Genomic DNA, 14,153 nt, shown 5'->3' with positions numbered 1-14,153 from the left:
TCTACGGTCGCATCCCTTTTTGACCCGCTGGGGTTTGTTGCCCCTTTCCTGCTCACGGGAAAAAGGGTGCTTCAGGAAATGTGCAGGCACGGAACAGGCTGGGATGATCCCCTTCCCAGTGAACTGCAACCAGTGTGGGAACGCTGGAAAAATGATCTTGCAAATTTGGACAAAATCACCATACCACGCTGCTATGTGCCTCCTGGTTTCGGACGAGTGGTGAGAAAGGAGCTACACCATTTCTCCGACGCAAGTACATGTGGTTATGGACAGTGTACATATTTGAGACAAGTGAATGAAGATGGAAGTGTTCATTGTGCTCTTGTTACGGCAAAGTCCAGAGTAGCTCCAATCAAGGTCACGACAATCCCTCGGCTAGAACTGGCAGCCGCTGTTGTGTCAGCCACAGCAAGCAACACCTTAAAGGAGGAGCTTGGTTTAACAGATGTCGTTGAGTATTTCTGGACTGATTCAAAAGTCGTCTTGGGATACATTAACAATGAGGCACGTCGTTTTCACACTTTCGTGTCAAATCGGATACAGAAAATACATCTCAGCTCTTCTCCTCAACAATGGAGATATGTTTCAACCACTGATAACCCCGCAGACATTGCATCTAGGGGATCAAGCGTAAGTGAGATTCTCACATCAAGCTGGTTCAAAGGACCTCAGTTTCTATGGGAGAAAGAGATACCTCCAGCTACAGATGTTAGCGCAGAAATACAGATTGGAGATCCTGAAGTCAAGAGGATTCAGACTCTAAACACACAGACACGGGAACAGCTGAGTCTCTCAGACCGCCTGTCAAAGTTTTCTTCGTGGTCAAAAGCAACTCAGGCTGTCGCTCGTCTCATTCGTCGTGTCAGACATGATAAGTCAACAGACCACAGCACCGTCCAAGAACGAGAAGACGCACGCTGCATCATCATAAGAGACTTACAGAGACACGCATATCCAGAAGAGTTAAAGTTGCTCAGTAAGGTAACTCAACTTCCCTCTCAGAGTAAACTGTTTCAGATGGATGCTTTTCTTGATCAGGATGGACTCCTCAAGGTGGGAGGAAGACTGAAAAATGCATCACTCCCTACCTCACTGAAGCATCCAGTGATCATACCAAAGAGTCATCCCATCACCAAGGCAATAATTGCTCACTGTCACGAGAAAGTCCAACATCAAGGAAAAGGCTTGACTATTAATGAGATCAGATCAAATGGATTCTGGATTCCAGGAATCAACAGAGCTGTGGCAACGCATCTGCGTCAATGTGTTACATGTCGAAAACTCAGAAGATTCACAGAGGAGCAGCGAATGGCAGATTTGCCGTCTGAGCGTGTGGATCCATCACCACCTTTCACCTATTGTGGAATGGACTGTTTCGGTCCGTTCTTCACCAAACAAGGACGCAAAGTACAAAAGAGATACGGACTGCTTTTCACCTGCCTTTGCTGTCGAGCTATCCACATTGAAATGTTAGACGACATGTCGACAGATGCTTTCATAAATGGACTTCGTTGTTTCATTGCAATAAGAGGAGCAGTACGTGACATAAAATGTGACCAAGGAACGAACTTCGTTGGAGCTAAAAATGAACTGAATGAAGCTCTCAAGCAATTGGATGCTGATCGTCTGACTACGTTTTTGGCTGAGAAACAGTGTGACTTCAGCATGAACGCTCCGCATGCAAGCCATGCTGGAGGCGTATGGGAGAGACAGATCCGAACGGTGAGGAATGTTCTTCGTTTAACTCTTTCACCCTCATCAGGCAGGCTGGACGATGCCTCTCTACGGACATTCTTTTATGAGGCAGCAGCTATTGTGAACAGTCGTCCACTCACCGTTGACAACTTAAATGATCCAGATAGTCCAGAGCCGCTAACGCCCAATCACCTGCTCACCATGAAACCCACTGCAGCCTTACCACCTCCTGGCAGATTCATCAGAGAGGACATGTATGCTCGGAAGAGGTGGCGCCGTGTTCAGTACCTTGCAGAGCAGTTCTGGGGCCGGTGGAGAAGAGAGTATGTGTACAACATTGCTACCAGACAACGCTGGCATACCCCAAGGAGAAACCTCAAAGTCGGTGACATTGTGATGGAAAAGACAGAAGATCAACCTCGCAACGAATGGAAATTGGCTAAAGTTGTAGAGACAGTGACTGATAAAGATGGACTAGTGAGGAGAGTGAAGATTCGTGTTGGAGATCAGAAGATGGGAAAGGAGGGACAGCGTTCTGGCAAGCCATCCATCGTTGAACGTCCAGTGCAGAAGCTGATCCTGCTCCTAGAGACTGTTTAATCACCCCCTTCACTCCACAACCTATCCTTTACAGTATGAAGAGTTTATGGACATTTTTGACTCAAGCACTAAAGGTTAAAGGTCACATGGTTTAGAAATCATTCATGCTTTACATCTAATAAGGGGATGAAAAACCAGTAATGATTTGGTGGGAGTGTAAATGACCTTTAATATGAGCATAGTATTTTCATAAATGTGTTTTTATGTTTACTTAGTAACATTCTTTAAAGCCAGGCTTTTATTTTTTATACATTAGGCAGACGGATATTCAGTGCTCTTATTTTGAAAGCGTCTCGCTGAGACCTCGTACACATCCGGTGCTTCGGAGTTTACCGGCAGTAGGAAAAGAGTGTCTTCAATGCTAAAAGCAAGCAAAGTGTGTCTAACCCACATGGAACGCCCTAGCACCTGGCTAATAAGGGGCACAAGGTTTGTTTTGTTACCATTTCATGCTGTATTTATGTCCGGCTCGAGTTTGGTTGCCGTGGATATTTTCATGCATAAAGCGTATTGTGGTTAGCGGTAGCTACTATTAGCATCGGCGAGCTGCCGTGTCGGTCTGTATTGAAGTGAGATGAAGCTATAAGCTAACTCGTAGGTTGTTTTGGTAATGCAACAGGACTTATTTTGTCTGTTTTATATGAGGTCTGCTAAGGTTTAAAAACTGTTTATTGGGTTAAAAACGAACGGTTAAAAATGCTAGTTTCATGTCAAATATTGTTTTATATTGCACTCTATGGGAGGTTGTCTTTCAGTTAAAATGTGAATTTTCCCTCATGACTGTAACATCAATCGTAGCAGTTAAAATATATATATTTAAATTCATGGAGTAAAACCTGTGAGTCTACAATAAGTTTATTAGATAAAAAGAGAGTCAACTTACATGATTGTTTGTGATAAAGGCAGTTAAAGGTAATTTCAAGTAAGAGTAAAGGTAACTGTATTTTGTTTTCTTCTTTTCATAGCTCTTACGGTGTGTTTACATTGAATACGGTCCAAGGAATAAAACATTGTGAACCATCAGTTTGAGAGTTCGACCATCATTTAGCCGGGGATGCTACAGTTCAGTAAACTCCAATAGCTTAATGTCATCATCTGTCTCCATCATGTTCTGCTTCTTTTTCTTATTTCTTTTTTTTCCTCCTTGGGAAGAAGATCTATTTCAGCAAATTGCTTTCAGAGTAATTTATATTTAATCTAGCACAAACTCAAGGTTATCAAAGGACTTGATCTGTGTGTATGTGTCTGTGTGTGTTTAGGAGAGGGGTTGGACAATCTATTTTAAGAGGATTTATCTCACCTATATGGTAACTGTAGTCCCTTTGTGTATAACAGTATAAATAACAATCATAACTAATCCACCACACAATATTTATTTACACGCTGGTAATGAACATTAAATCTCTGACAACACAAGCTCATCAGTGGGAAGGAACAGACACAAGAGCGCCACCAGAATACTGGCCTGAATATAAGACAATGCTTTGTTTAGGAAGATGCACTTACAAAATTGTGGGTCGCCAAAGAACTGCTAATTTAAAAAAAAGAGCTGTGTTAAGCTTGTGTTAGTGTTGCTAAGCATACTACACACTAATACTTGCTAGCGCTGATCTACCCAAAACATTTCCTCCATGGATTTCCATGTTAATGCTACAGCAGAAATGTGTTACAAGTATTTATGGGTAGACCAGTAAGAGTTAAAAATGTCGGAGGAAAATTGTGCTTCATCTGTTTTCATTTAAAGTTTTAAAAGCAGCAGCATTACACATTGTGGTAGTTGTAGTAGCTGTATAGCTATAAAATATAATATTACTGACAGAGCAGTGATATTGATAGTGATAGTAATAGTAATGCTAATAGTAACAGTAGAAGTGACAATAGCAAGTGGAGGTTTGTATTGATTCCATTATTGGAATTCAAAATGTTTCTTTATGAAGCCAAAAGTGTTCAATCAATTATTTTGTTTTCATATTTTTCATTATTTTGTATCCTGGACTGCACTGTTTTTCGCCAATGCATCACTTACTTTGAGAATGTAACTGTTTAAGTTGATTACTTTGTTTTTAATAATGTACCGATCCTCTATTTAAATGTAATGTCACAGTATAATGTTGAACCGCCTGTTCTGCTGCATTTAGTGTTTCTCATCTTAACAAAAGTCAGTATCCAAAATGCAGGTTTATCTTATGTTCAGGCCAATATGGTGACACTGCCAGAGCCACATGGGCAGGATTGCTCAGTGTAATAGAGGCTGGGGGCTGGACGTGGGGCTGGTCTAGGATCAGGGCAGGGTTGTGCTGGAAGGTGCTGTGAGGTGACAGGTTTGGGTTGGAGACTGACCTTTCTTCCGGAGTCCTTGCTGCCACACTCCCCTTTATCGTACCACCATTTGTTTTTCAGTTTGTCTAAGACGGCTTGCTCATTGAGTTTCAACACCGCTAGGTTTACTGGGATTCTTCCAACCATAAGGAAATAACATAAATAACATATTATACCATGTTATTTTATGTTATTAATTCAGAAACACACAGCAGCAAATACATACACACGTTAATGCTTGAGCTGGCTTATCGGTCAAAAAACAAAAAAAACAACTTATCACTTATCACACTCAACACACACACGCGCACACACATACACATATATAAAGCATAAAAATCATTAGTGGCAAAGTGATATGCATTAATACTCCATCTAGCTTTGTTGGCTTGCTCCCTAAGGCAGTAGATGTGTATTACTATATCACTTTGGGTAACCGGCACACTGCTTACCCTCATTAATGCAACACAAATGTCTCAATTGTATCTTTAGTCAAAAGAAAATATCTTAATGGCCACATTTGATAACTAAACATGAAAATAATCCACATCCACTAAAATGGATGCATGTGGCTTAAAAGTGCCATTGAGCATGAGGGACCCAGCTGGTTTAATTATTACACATTGATCGGTTTTCATTTTGTTTAAGCAACGGAGATGATATCAAATTGCCCCCCCCTCTGTGGTTTACAGATTCAGTCCCCGTGAGCTACATAACATAATCCCTCCCTTTGGCACTGTCCCATCACTCGTCCCCACACCACAGAGAGATCAAATGTTGCCTGAGTGGAAATGCAGTGAGGGCCTGCCGGTTACCCACTTCCCCACAACTCCCCCTCCACTCCCAGTGGTGGTGGGTTACCCGTAGGGTTTTTCAAACTGGCTCTGACCTTGGAGTCCCCGCCCCCGCTGCCGCACTCTCCCTTGTCGTACCACCACTTGTTTTTCAATTTGTCCAAGAGGCCCTGCTCGTTCAGTTTTAACACTGCCAGGTTTACTGGGTTTCTTGAAAATAATATGAAATGATAGCCATTAGGAGACACTCTATGGGACAGATATAAGAAGATTGGTCGCATGGTGGTGGTGATTATGGCAACATTGACTTTCTATTTGAGACCCTCCTGCTGATGACTACTGATATGAAGCAGGAGTACTGGCTTTAGATGCACATGTTCAATATATGTTAGTTGGGGCTACAGTGCTGAGCACCCATACTGTAGTAAAGTCAGGTTTTACCAAGCAGGGGCCTCAGAGCGAGGCAGAGCAGACACTATAAATGGAGATGACTTGGAAACAGAGGACTGTCTACAGATGGTAATTTCCTTTCAGTGGCTCCAGCATACAGATTGCTATGGTAACTAACCTATCAATATTCAGCCCATAACTGCATCCTGGTGGATAGAAGCTTGTGTTGATTCATTTATAACTATCAGCGGCTACAGGCTGGGGCTTTGAATGTCTTAACTGTCAGGTTCACTTTGATAAAAAACTTTTCTGTCTTTAACAGGCTGAAAGGAAACTGTTGGACCAACTATAGGTGGAGTCCTGAGACCATGTGATCTCATCCAAAGCATCTCCTCAAAGGTTGCTCGCTCTCTCTGGTGAGTGTGTGTGTGTATTTCCTAGAGCTGACTGGCCAAGAACAAAGACTCTCTCCATCCGCAAATCACAGAAAGGCAGAATCTGACAGTATAATTTGGATAAAAGAAGTAGAGATCACAGTCTCTGGCAGATTGTCTTCTCTCTCGAATCAGTGCCACTCTGTCTGTGCAGCAGCAACAGTTTAGCTCGGTTTTATTCTACCTTTCTCTTCAGCGGACGCAGAAGAGTCTTTATCCCCAACCTTGAGTTCACAACACAGCTGTAGGGAACACAGAGCTGGTAAAACCTCTGAATTCTTTCTTAGCCCAGTGGACTCAGACAGAAAGAAAGAAGTCAAAGTGTGTGGACATGAATGATCTGGAGACCTGCAGGTCATTAGGTTAGTTTGGTCAGTTGGATCAAGGTGAGCAGATGTCAGGAAGGCGACTGTATGTTAGGTGGGATGGGGTAAACAGTCAGGCAGGAATGGTGGTGGGCTGGACACTGTATGAAAGAAATGGAGCAGGAAACACAGTATATTTACACAACATTAACCAAACTTATCAGGAAGTATTCTTTGATGACAGCCCTGTAATTTGAAGAGTCATTTGATTATCCTTGTTTTCAAAGAGCTATGTTCAATTAGACCTGCACTGCAACAACATACGTACATACAGTAAATAAATGAAATGTTTTGTGAGATCAATTTTGGCCATTAGTGATGGTCCAGATTACACATAGGCTATTGTCTTTGTTGTTATAGATGGTTGAGATGCAGGTGTTTTTTTTTGCTGATGGAATCATCTGCTGCTATTAAATCTGTGTGATAAAATCTTATCTGAAAAGTAACTAGTCACTGCATGTGTCAGATAAGTTGAGTAAAAAGTGCAGCTTTTTTTAAATGACTTAGCGTGAAAATACTATAGTTAAGTACACATCCCTCGAACTTCAGTACAGTAACTGAGTAAATGCACTTGTGAAGCACAATAACAGCATTTTAATGTGGCAACAGTGAAACTGCAACTGTTGATGTTACTGTTTGTAGCTAGTTAATGCAACCAAAAACTAATGTAATCTATTGAGTTTTTCACATTAGTGAAGTAAAGTTTATCATTATCCCAGTAAGTTCCAGGTTTCTGATTGAACAGATACTCTGAGTTTAGGTATGTGACTCAGTATCTAGAGAATGAGATATGTGCATCCTGTTGAGGAAAGTTGAAAATTCAGAAATACAAATTAATGTATTAACAATGCATTGCAAGTGTAACTGAACTGAACTCTTTGAATTGACAGGACATTCACACATGTCTGATTCCAGGTGAGCAGTTTAGTCCCTCAACTTCTCCCCGAACAACATCTGAATCATTCCTGTTTTCCAACAGTTCGTACAAAACGTCCAATTCTGAACATTTCTAATCTGTTAATGAGACTCAGTATCAGACATCTGTGAATGGACAGGAGTGGCAACCTGAGAATAATGCACATTGCTTGGCTAATAATTAACACAAAGAGAGTGGAGATAAAGGGGGCCATCCTCGGCTGTTCAACACTGCATCCTATTGCTCCGCCCAAGGTTTAGACCTGACGACAAGACTTGGAAGCAGATTCAATTCACCACTTGTCTTACTACTAATACAGCACTTACTGGCAGTATGAAATCCAATTTGTCTGAATTTTATAAGAAGCCACTGAGTAAGGCTTGTCAGCGTGTTCTGACCTTTGGCTGTCTACCAAGGTGGAAGCCGAATGAATCCTCAGAGAGTTTGAATGAAATCTCCCCCATATGGCTCCTTTCATTAAAATGAATGGGGCCTATTAGCAATAGATTAAAAGCTTCAGATGCCACCAGCTCCTGTACTCTCTCTCTGTATTTGCAGGAGAAATTTGAATGGGAAGTTGGTTAATATGTTACTGTAATGTAATGTGAAAAGACAGCTGCTGCTCTTGGACATCGATGGCAGAAGTGCATCAAGTATGAATTAACATTCATTACATCAATTATCACATCGAATATGGCAAATATAAATTCAACTCTGCTGACTTTACATTCAAGGTGTGAGCCCTGGCGTAAGTGGGAAAGTAGCCATATGGGATGTGCTGCTTGTAGCTGTGATCCAGCTTCAAGAGCCCTGCTGGTTTGTGAGAGAGAGAGAGGTGCATTTACATTTTCTGTGTGTGTGTTTGAGGGGATGCTTGAGCTCAAAGCGCACCGCGAGAAAACCAAACACTCATGAAAAAGAATGTAATTAGGGGGCTGCAGGAAAACAAGTGCGGGATATATTTCGTAATCCTACTTTCCACTTCGGCTAGAGCTCACAAGTCAGAACAGCTGCATACATACATATGCAGACACAAATAAAAATGAAGACTGGCATGATGAAGTTGTAAATGTTGCATATGTGAAAACTTTGAACAAGTTTGATGCAGTTTTGTAAAAGTAAAATATGTAAAACGAGCATGCCTTCTACATGTGATCAGAATTAAGTAAGTAATGAAAGTATGAAGAACAAAATGTTAATACTGATGACTTATATTTCTATGACATAAAAAAAAATTAATAAAAAAATTAAATCAAAATGGATGAAACCAACCAATCTAAGGTCATGCATGTGTGCATGCACGAGCACACGCTGCAAGAACTGAGCTCAATGGACAAATGAAAAGGTGAAATATGACGCTCTTGCATGAGCTCCAGTAAAAGCCCTTGAAAGCTTTTACCGGGCCACTCCGAAGTGGCAGATGTTTACCTGAGGGGGGAGCCCTTGGGCGTGGCGATGCCATAACCTTTAGAGTCCAGGTTCCCTCCCACCTTCATGGTGTCGCAGGGTTTCCTCTGCTCTATGTACTCATTCATAGTGGACTCCAGCAGGTAGGCATACTTCCCCTTGGACTTCCTGACTCTCATCACACCCTCATCTGTGGTCTTGACAAACACGGACGGGTCAGCTGCCTTCATGTAGGACCACATCTTCTCAAACACAGCGATCTTAGACCTCTGTGGAAATGAGAAACAGAGAAAGAGACATCATGTATAACACCTACAGTACTAATGCTCCTGCTGGATAAAGTAGACAGCTCTACAACTTGAGACAAAGTGTACATCTTCCGCCTTAAAATTTATTCCACAACAAATCAGTGTTGTCCAGAATAATTTTTAATTGATTTAAAAAATATCTGTATTCAAAAGGACTTTTTTTTTTATCTTTTCTTGTTCACATTCCGAGTCTAATGACTGGGAAACAACCTACTGAACAAACTGACTTTGTAGAACCTGTTGAATAAAAAGCTTGTAGAACAGGAGTCTGCAGACATAACCATAAAAACACAACTGAATTAACAGTCATTCTCATATTTCTTTTTTTTTTTAGGTTTTGTTGTGGTAAACACAGTAAACATTTAAATCAAAAGAAATCTTTATATCTAAATGTTTAAATATGGACTTGAGATATGGACATGGTCTTGGGTGAAAAATCCAGACACTGACAGGTTCAGCCTGAGCTGTTCAAACATGGATGACAGTGTAGGAGTGTGTGTGTGTGTGTGTGTGTGTGTGTTTTATACCACGCACAGTGTATGATCTATCATATCTTCAAAGTAAAAGAAAATTCATTCACTGACTAAAATCTCTGCTTCAGAAATAATGAGTAGCCTACTGCATAGCAATGTAGTGGGGTCAAGATACAATATTTCTTTCAATATATTTTTCTTTTATGTAGCAAAAGTCATACGTTCTCAAGTATTATACAGTACAGATCCAAAAATAATACATACAAATTGTGAAGTACTCAAATAAAAGTACTTTGCTTCTGATTTAAGTGCCGAACTGGCAAAATACAGGATGGCTTTTAATGTGAAGCAGTCTCCAGAAATGTTGTGTATTTGTCCCACACTTGAACAATTGTTTCCTCACCCTGAAGAACTCTTTGGTGGAACCTGCATCCAACGTTCCATAGGCGATTTCCGTCTGCTTGGCCAAATCCTCAGCGCTTTCTATAGGAGACACCATCCTCTCCACCGTCAGGAAGGCAGCCAAGTTGGCAGTATAGGAGGAGATGATGATGAGGGTGAAGAACCACCACACGCCTCCAACAATACGGCCAGACAGCGAGCTAAAAACAGGAGGACAGGATGTGTGGTTGGTTCAAAAATAAGACACATTAAAGACGCTGTATTACAAGATCATGTTCAAATATTTCCCAATGTTGTGTTTTTCATCATATCAAACGGAATAAATTACATATTAATGCGCTGACTTGGAAAATAAATAGTATTAGTCTTTTTCATCCAGGCCAAATTTTTTCGCAACAATCAAGGAAATCAATCAAAAACCTTGTGATATTCACTCCATCCAAATGACCTACATTGCATCACGCTCCCTCTGCACTCACACACTCTTCATTCCACCAGGCTTGGAGAGCTTAGTCCAATGTGCTAAGGAAAGATAACCAGTTCAACAAAGGCCCACTCAGCTTCCTGCCTGCCAAATTAATCTCACTTTAAGAAAGTTGCCAATATGTTTCATGCAACCACACGCATTAATTGTTGGGGATTAATAAACAGAGAAGAACACTTCTCACTGCTCTAATTGCACTTTCCAAAAAAAAGAAAAAAAGAAAAAAAAAGAAAAGAAACAGAAAAAGAAACAGGATGATTTTGGAGCAAAATCCCCTGAGTCAAATCCCTGTCTTTCTCCTGTGCATGTCTCCTCACCTCGAGAGAAGCCAGTTAGAACAGCAACAGCAGAAATCATGTTGCGTTACGTATCAGGTCCCCGACAAGCGCGGAGGCACAGAGTGGCGGGGGCTTACGCAATGAAAATGACACAAATCTGAAACAAAAAAGGCTTTCATGATTCACCTTTGTGGCGTCAAGCCAAATGGAGCATGAACATGAAGGGAAGATTAAGTATGGGGGGAGGGGGGTGGGGTAAAAAAAGGAGTGGGGGGGTAAAAAAAAAAAAAAAAAGGAGAAGCTAAAACATAATAATTTAAGATGCTTTTCAGATGACGGGTGGATGATGAAAGAGCAGCCGGGGAGCGTGTGGAGAGAAAACACAGAATGGATGCAGAGCCTTTGAAAATCAGGCGGGAGAATGCAGAGCTGTCTGCAGGGTGTGTGTACGAGTGTGTGTGTGTGTGTGTGTGTGTGTGTGTGTGTGTGTGTGTGTGTGTGTGTGTGTGTGTGTGTGTGTGTGTGTGTTTGTTTTTCGACTCGTTCACTGATCACTGTTCAAACGGGTGTGGGTAAGGTTAAGCTTTTGACTGTGAAGTAAGAGATGCAACATGTCTTTTCAAACACATCTGTGAATATTTATTACTGCAGCAAAACTGCTCATCAACAATATGTTGAATTTCCTGCGTCAGGCGTGAACATGTTAACCAGTAGCTAAACAAAATCACTTTATAAACACCTTTCAGTCCTTGGACTGAGAGGCAAACAGCACTGGTCTTACACATATTTATGGCATTACCCAAAAAGCACACCTCCCAGCATAAATTCAGATTTATTATTCCTTTTTGGTTGGCTTCCCCTTACTTCCCCTATCGGCACTCTGCTGGTCTGGTTACTCCTTGTCTTTCCTTCCTTTAGTCCCTCTTAGACAGTTTCCACTGCTTCTATCTGAAACTACAGGCATCCATTCACATGCTAACTTCACACATCCACACAGTTATTGAACAGGGCCAGTTGTTCTTGTGGACCCATATCAACGACGAGGTCACAGAAATGTTTGTGAAATACAGTATTTGTGGGGCAACAAATGTAGAGCAACAAGTCACTTTCTACATATCTCACTGTATAACATGTGACATATGTCGTCCTTCATGTTGTAATAAGAACACTTTTCTATAACGTTCAGTACAAGGTGCAGACAAAAAAATGCTATGTCTGATATTTGCTCTGTGATATCTAACCTGTTACAGAATATTTTCAAGAACATTTTATCACTCACACACAAAAGGAAATCAAAAGAAGCTAAAACATTAACCATAAGAGACAGGTTAAGGTCCTTCACGGTGACACACTCAAACAGATTTATTTTGCCCACCACAGCCAGTATATACTGTATATGTAGGACAAAGAACAATAGCAAATTGTCAACATGTTTTAGCTGCTCCATCCGGGACTGAAATCATTATTTGATTATCAAAACAGTGGCCAATTAACTTTCTGTCAAAACAAAGAATCAACTTCTCAGACAGACGAGGAGACGAGGGGCCGTCACCCACAACAACATAAGAAGAGACAATTATTCATCCTGGATGACAGATCAGATATCAGCCCATAATGCCTCTTGTCTGCAGGAGCAGATGAAATATGAATTTTACCTGGAGAGATTTTGAGGACAGAAACGTTAATACAGGGGGAGTCTAAATCTACAGTCTGCAGGTTTCTTTGGTTCTTTCACAATAAAGATTACAAAATTCTGCGCACTACATTGTTGTTTGAGTTGCGTCCAATTACTCGCCATTTGAGTGAGAAAGAGAAAACAGAGAGCCAACCTAAGACTGCGGGAAATGAGGGAAAGTGTGTTCTGTGAGGCTGAAACAGCGATACGACAGAGAGAGAGAGAGAGAGAGAGAGAGAGAGAGAGAGAGAGAGAGAGAGAGAGAGGGGGGAAATGGCAGAGATGAAAAGTAAACTGGATAGTACCACCAGAGGCTGACAAACTTCTTAGCTTTGACTGCTGCTGGCCTCCAGAGATGGCAGTAAACAGCTGTCTAATCCTTCTCCTTCAGTCGCCCTTTTTTCTTTCATTCTTTCTTTCTTTCTCTCTCTCTCTCCTCTCCCTCCCCTTTCTTTTTACTTTCCCCTCCATCCACCCCGCATCTCCGCTGCGCTCTCAGCCTGTCTCTTCATGTGCTTGAGGGCTGACAGGGGTTTGTTTTTCCAGCCAAGACAACAATGGCCTACACCTTGGCACTGACACCGATGCATTCAAGTATGCACGCACGCACGCTAACACGCACACATATACAAACATGCCTACACTTCTTTCTTTAGGACAAAGAAAGTCTGTGTGTGTGTGTCTGTGTGTAACAACCGGGTCACCATTTGCTGTGTGACTGGGATGAGGAGGAATAAAGGGGACGTGTGTGTGTGTGTGTCTATGTGTGTGGGCGTGTGTGTGTTGGTTCTTCTGCAGCAGTCTTCCTCCCCAGTTGAGAAGAGCGACTGGCAAACACAGACCTGTTTGTCTCTGTTTGTTTCCTTTTGAACTCACTTCCTTTGAGCCTCCTTTCCGCTCCTCATACATTATTGCGCAGCAGCCAACCTTGGTGCTGTGGTAAAACATTAACTAAGCTGTCTTATTACAGTAAGGGAAATCGTCCAAGTAGCACTGTAATTTCATAGTCTTGTTAAGGCAATGATTAATCAATTATTCACTCTGCCTCTTTTATTGCGTTACTATGAAATGGAACGTAAGGGAGGCAGAGCAAGCACCAGCTCGACAGCACCGATGTGTACAGGAATATAGTACAACTGCATGTGCATATCATTAATGCTGAAATGATCGGGCTGCTGAAATCATCTAAGAAGCAGCAGCTACATCGAAGAAAGACTTGTTGAGACGCCTAAATCAGATTACAAATGTTCAGTCGGGCTCTGGGTTGAAATAAAGGTTTTGATAATATTAATATAGAGTAATCTTTGAGTGTCTGTTGGGATTGATGAGATAAGATGTATAGCCAGTGGATGGATAGAGGGTTTGAGTACTATCTTTAATTTCATCCAGGACAAAATCTGATGCCATTCAAATCAAGTTAAATTAAGTAAACTTATGTTAGCAGTCAACAATATTTCACACAAATAAACTTTAAAAAAAATCTGCACTGTCCAACAGTTTATTTGCAATTATTTGGTGCTATACGTTTTTTATTAATAAAAAGCCATCGTAATAGGAGTGGCTATAAGCCGACCAACTGCATCAGCCCATGAACAACAGAAAGTGACTATAGT

The 14,153-nt window shown here is 41.3% G+C and overlaps 1 protein-coding gene across 1 annotated transcript in view; it reads right to left on the bottom strand.

The window, feature by feature from the left end:
• Positions 1–14,153, bottom strand: part of gria1a (glutamate receptor, ionotropic, AMPA 1a) — a gene marked incomplete at its 3' end in the record, with an annotated part of 57,674 nt that overhangs the window by 11,350 nt on the left and 32,171 nt on the right. The window contains exons 10-12 of the mRNA XM_083980906.1: positions 10,105–10,303; positions 8,942–9,189; positions 5,504–5,618 (exon numbers count right to left, since the gene is read on the bottom strand). Coding sequence (XP_083837032.1) covers positions 5,504–5,618; positions 8,942–9,189; positions 10,105–10,303 — 562 coding nt within the window. The remainder of the gene's footprint in view (positions 1–5,503; positions 5,619–8,941; positions 9,190–10,104; positions 10,304–14,153) is intronic.

Source organism: Trachurus trachurus, assembly GCF_905171665.1.
Source record: "Trachurus trachurus genome assembly, chromosome: 10".
In the NCBI taxonomy this organism is placed as follows: domain Eukaryota; kingdom Metazoa; phylum Chordata; class Actinopteri; order Carangiformes; family Carangidae; genus Trachurus; species Trachurus trachurus.
This window is presented reverse-complemented; position numbering and strand designations above follow the sequence as displayed.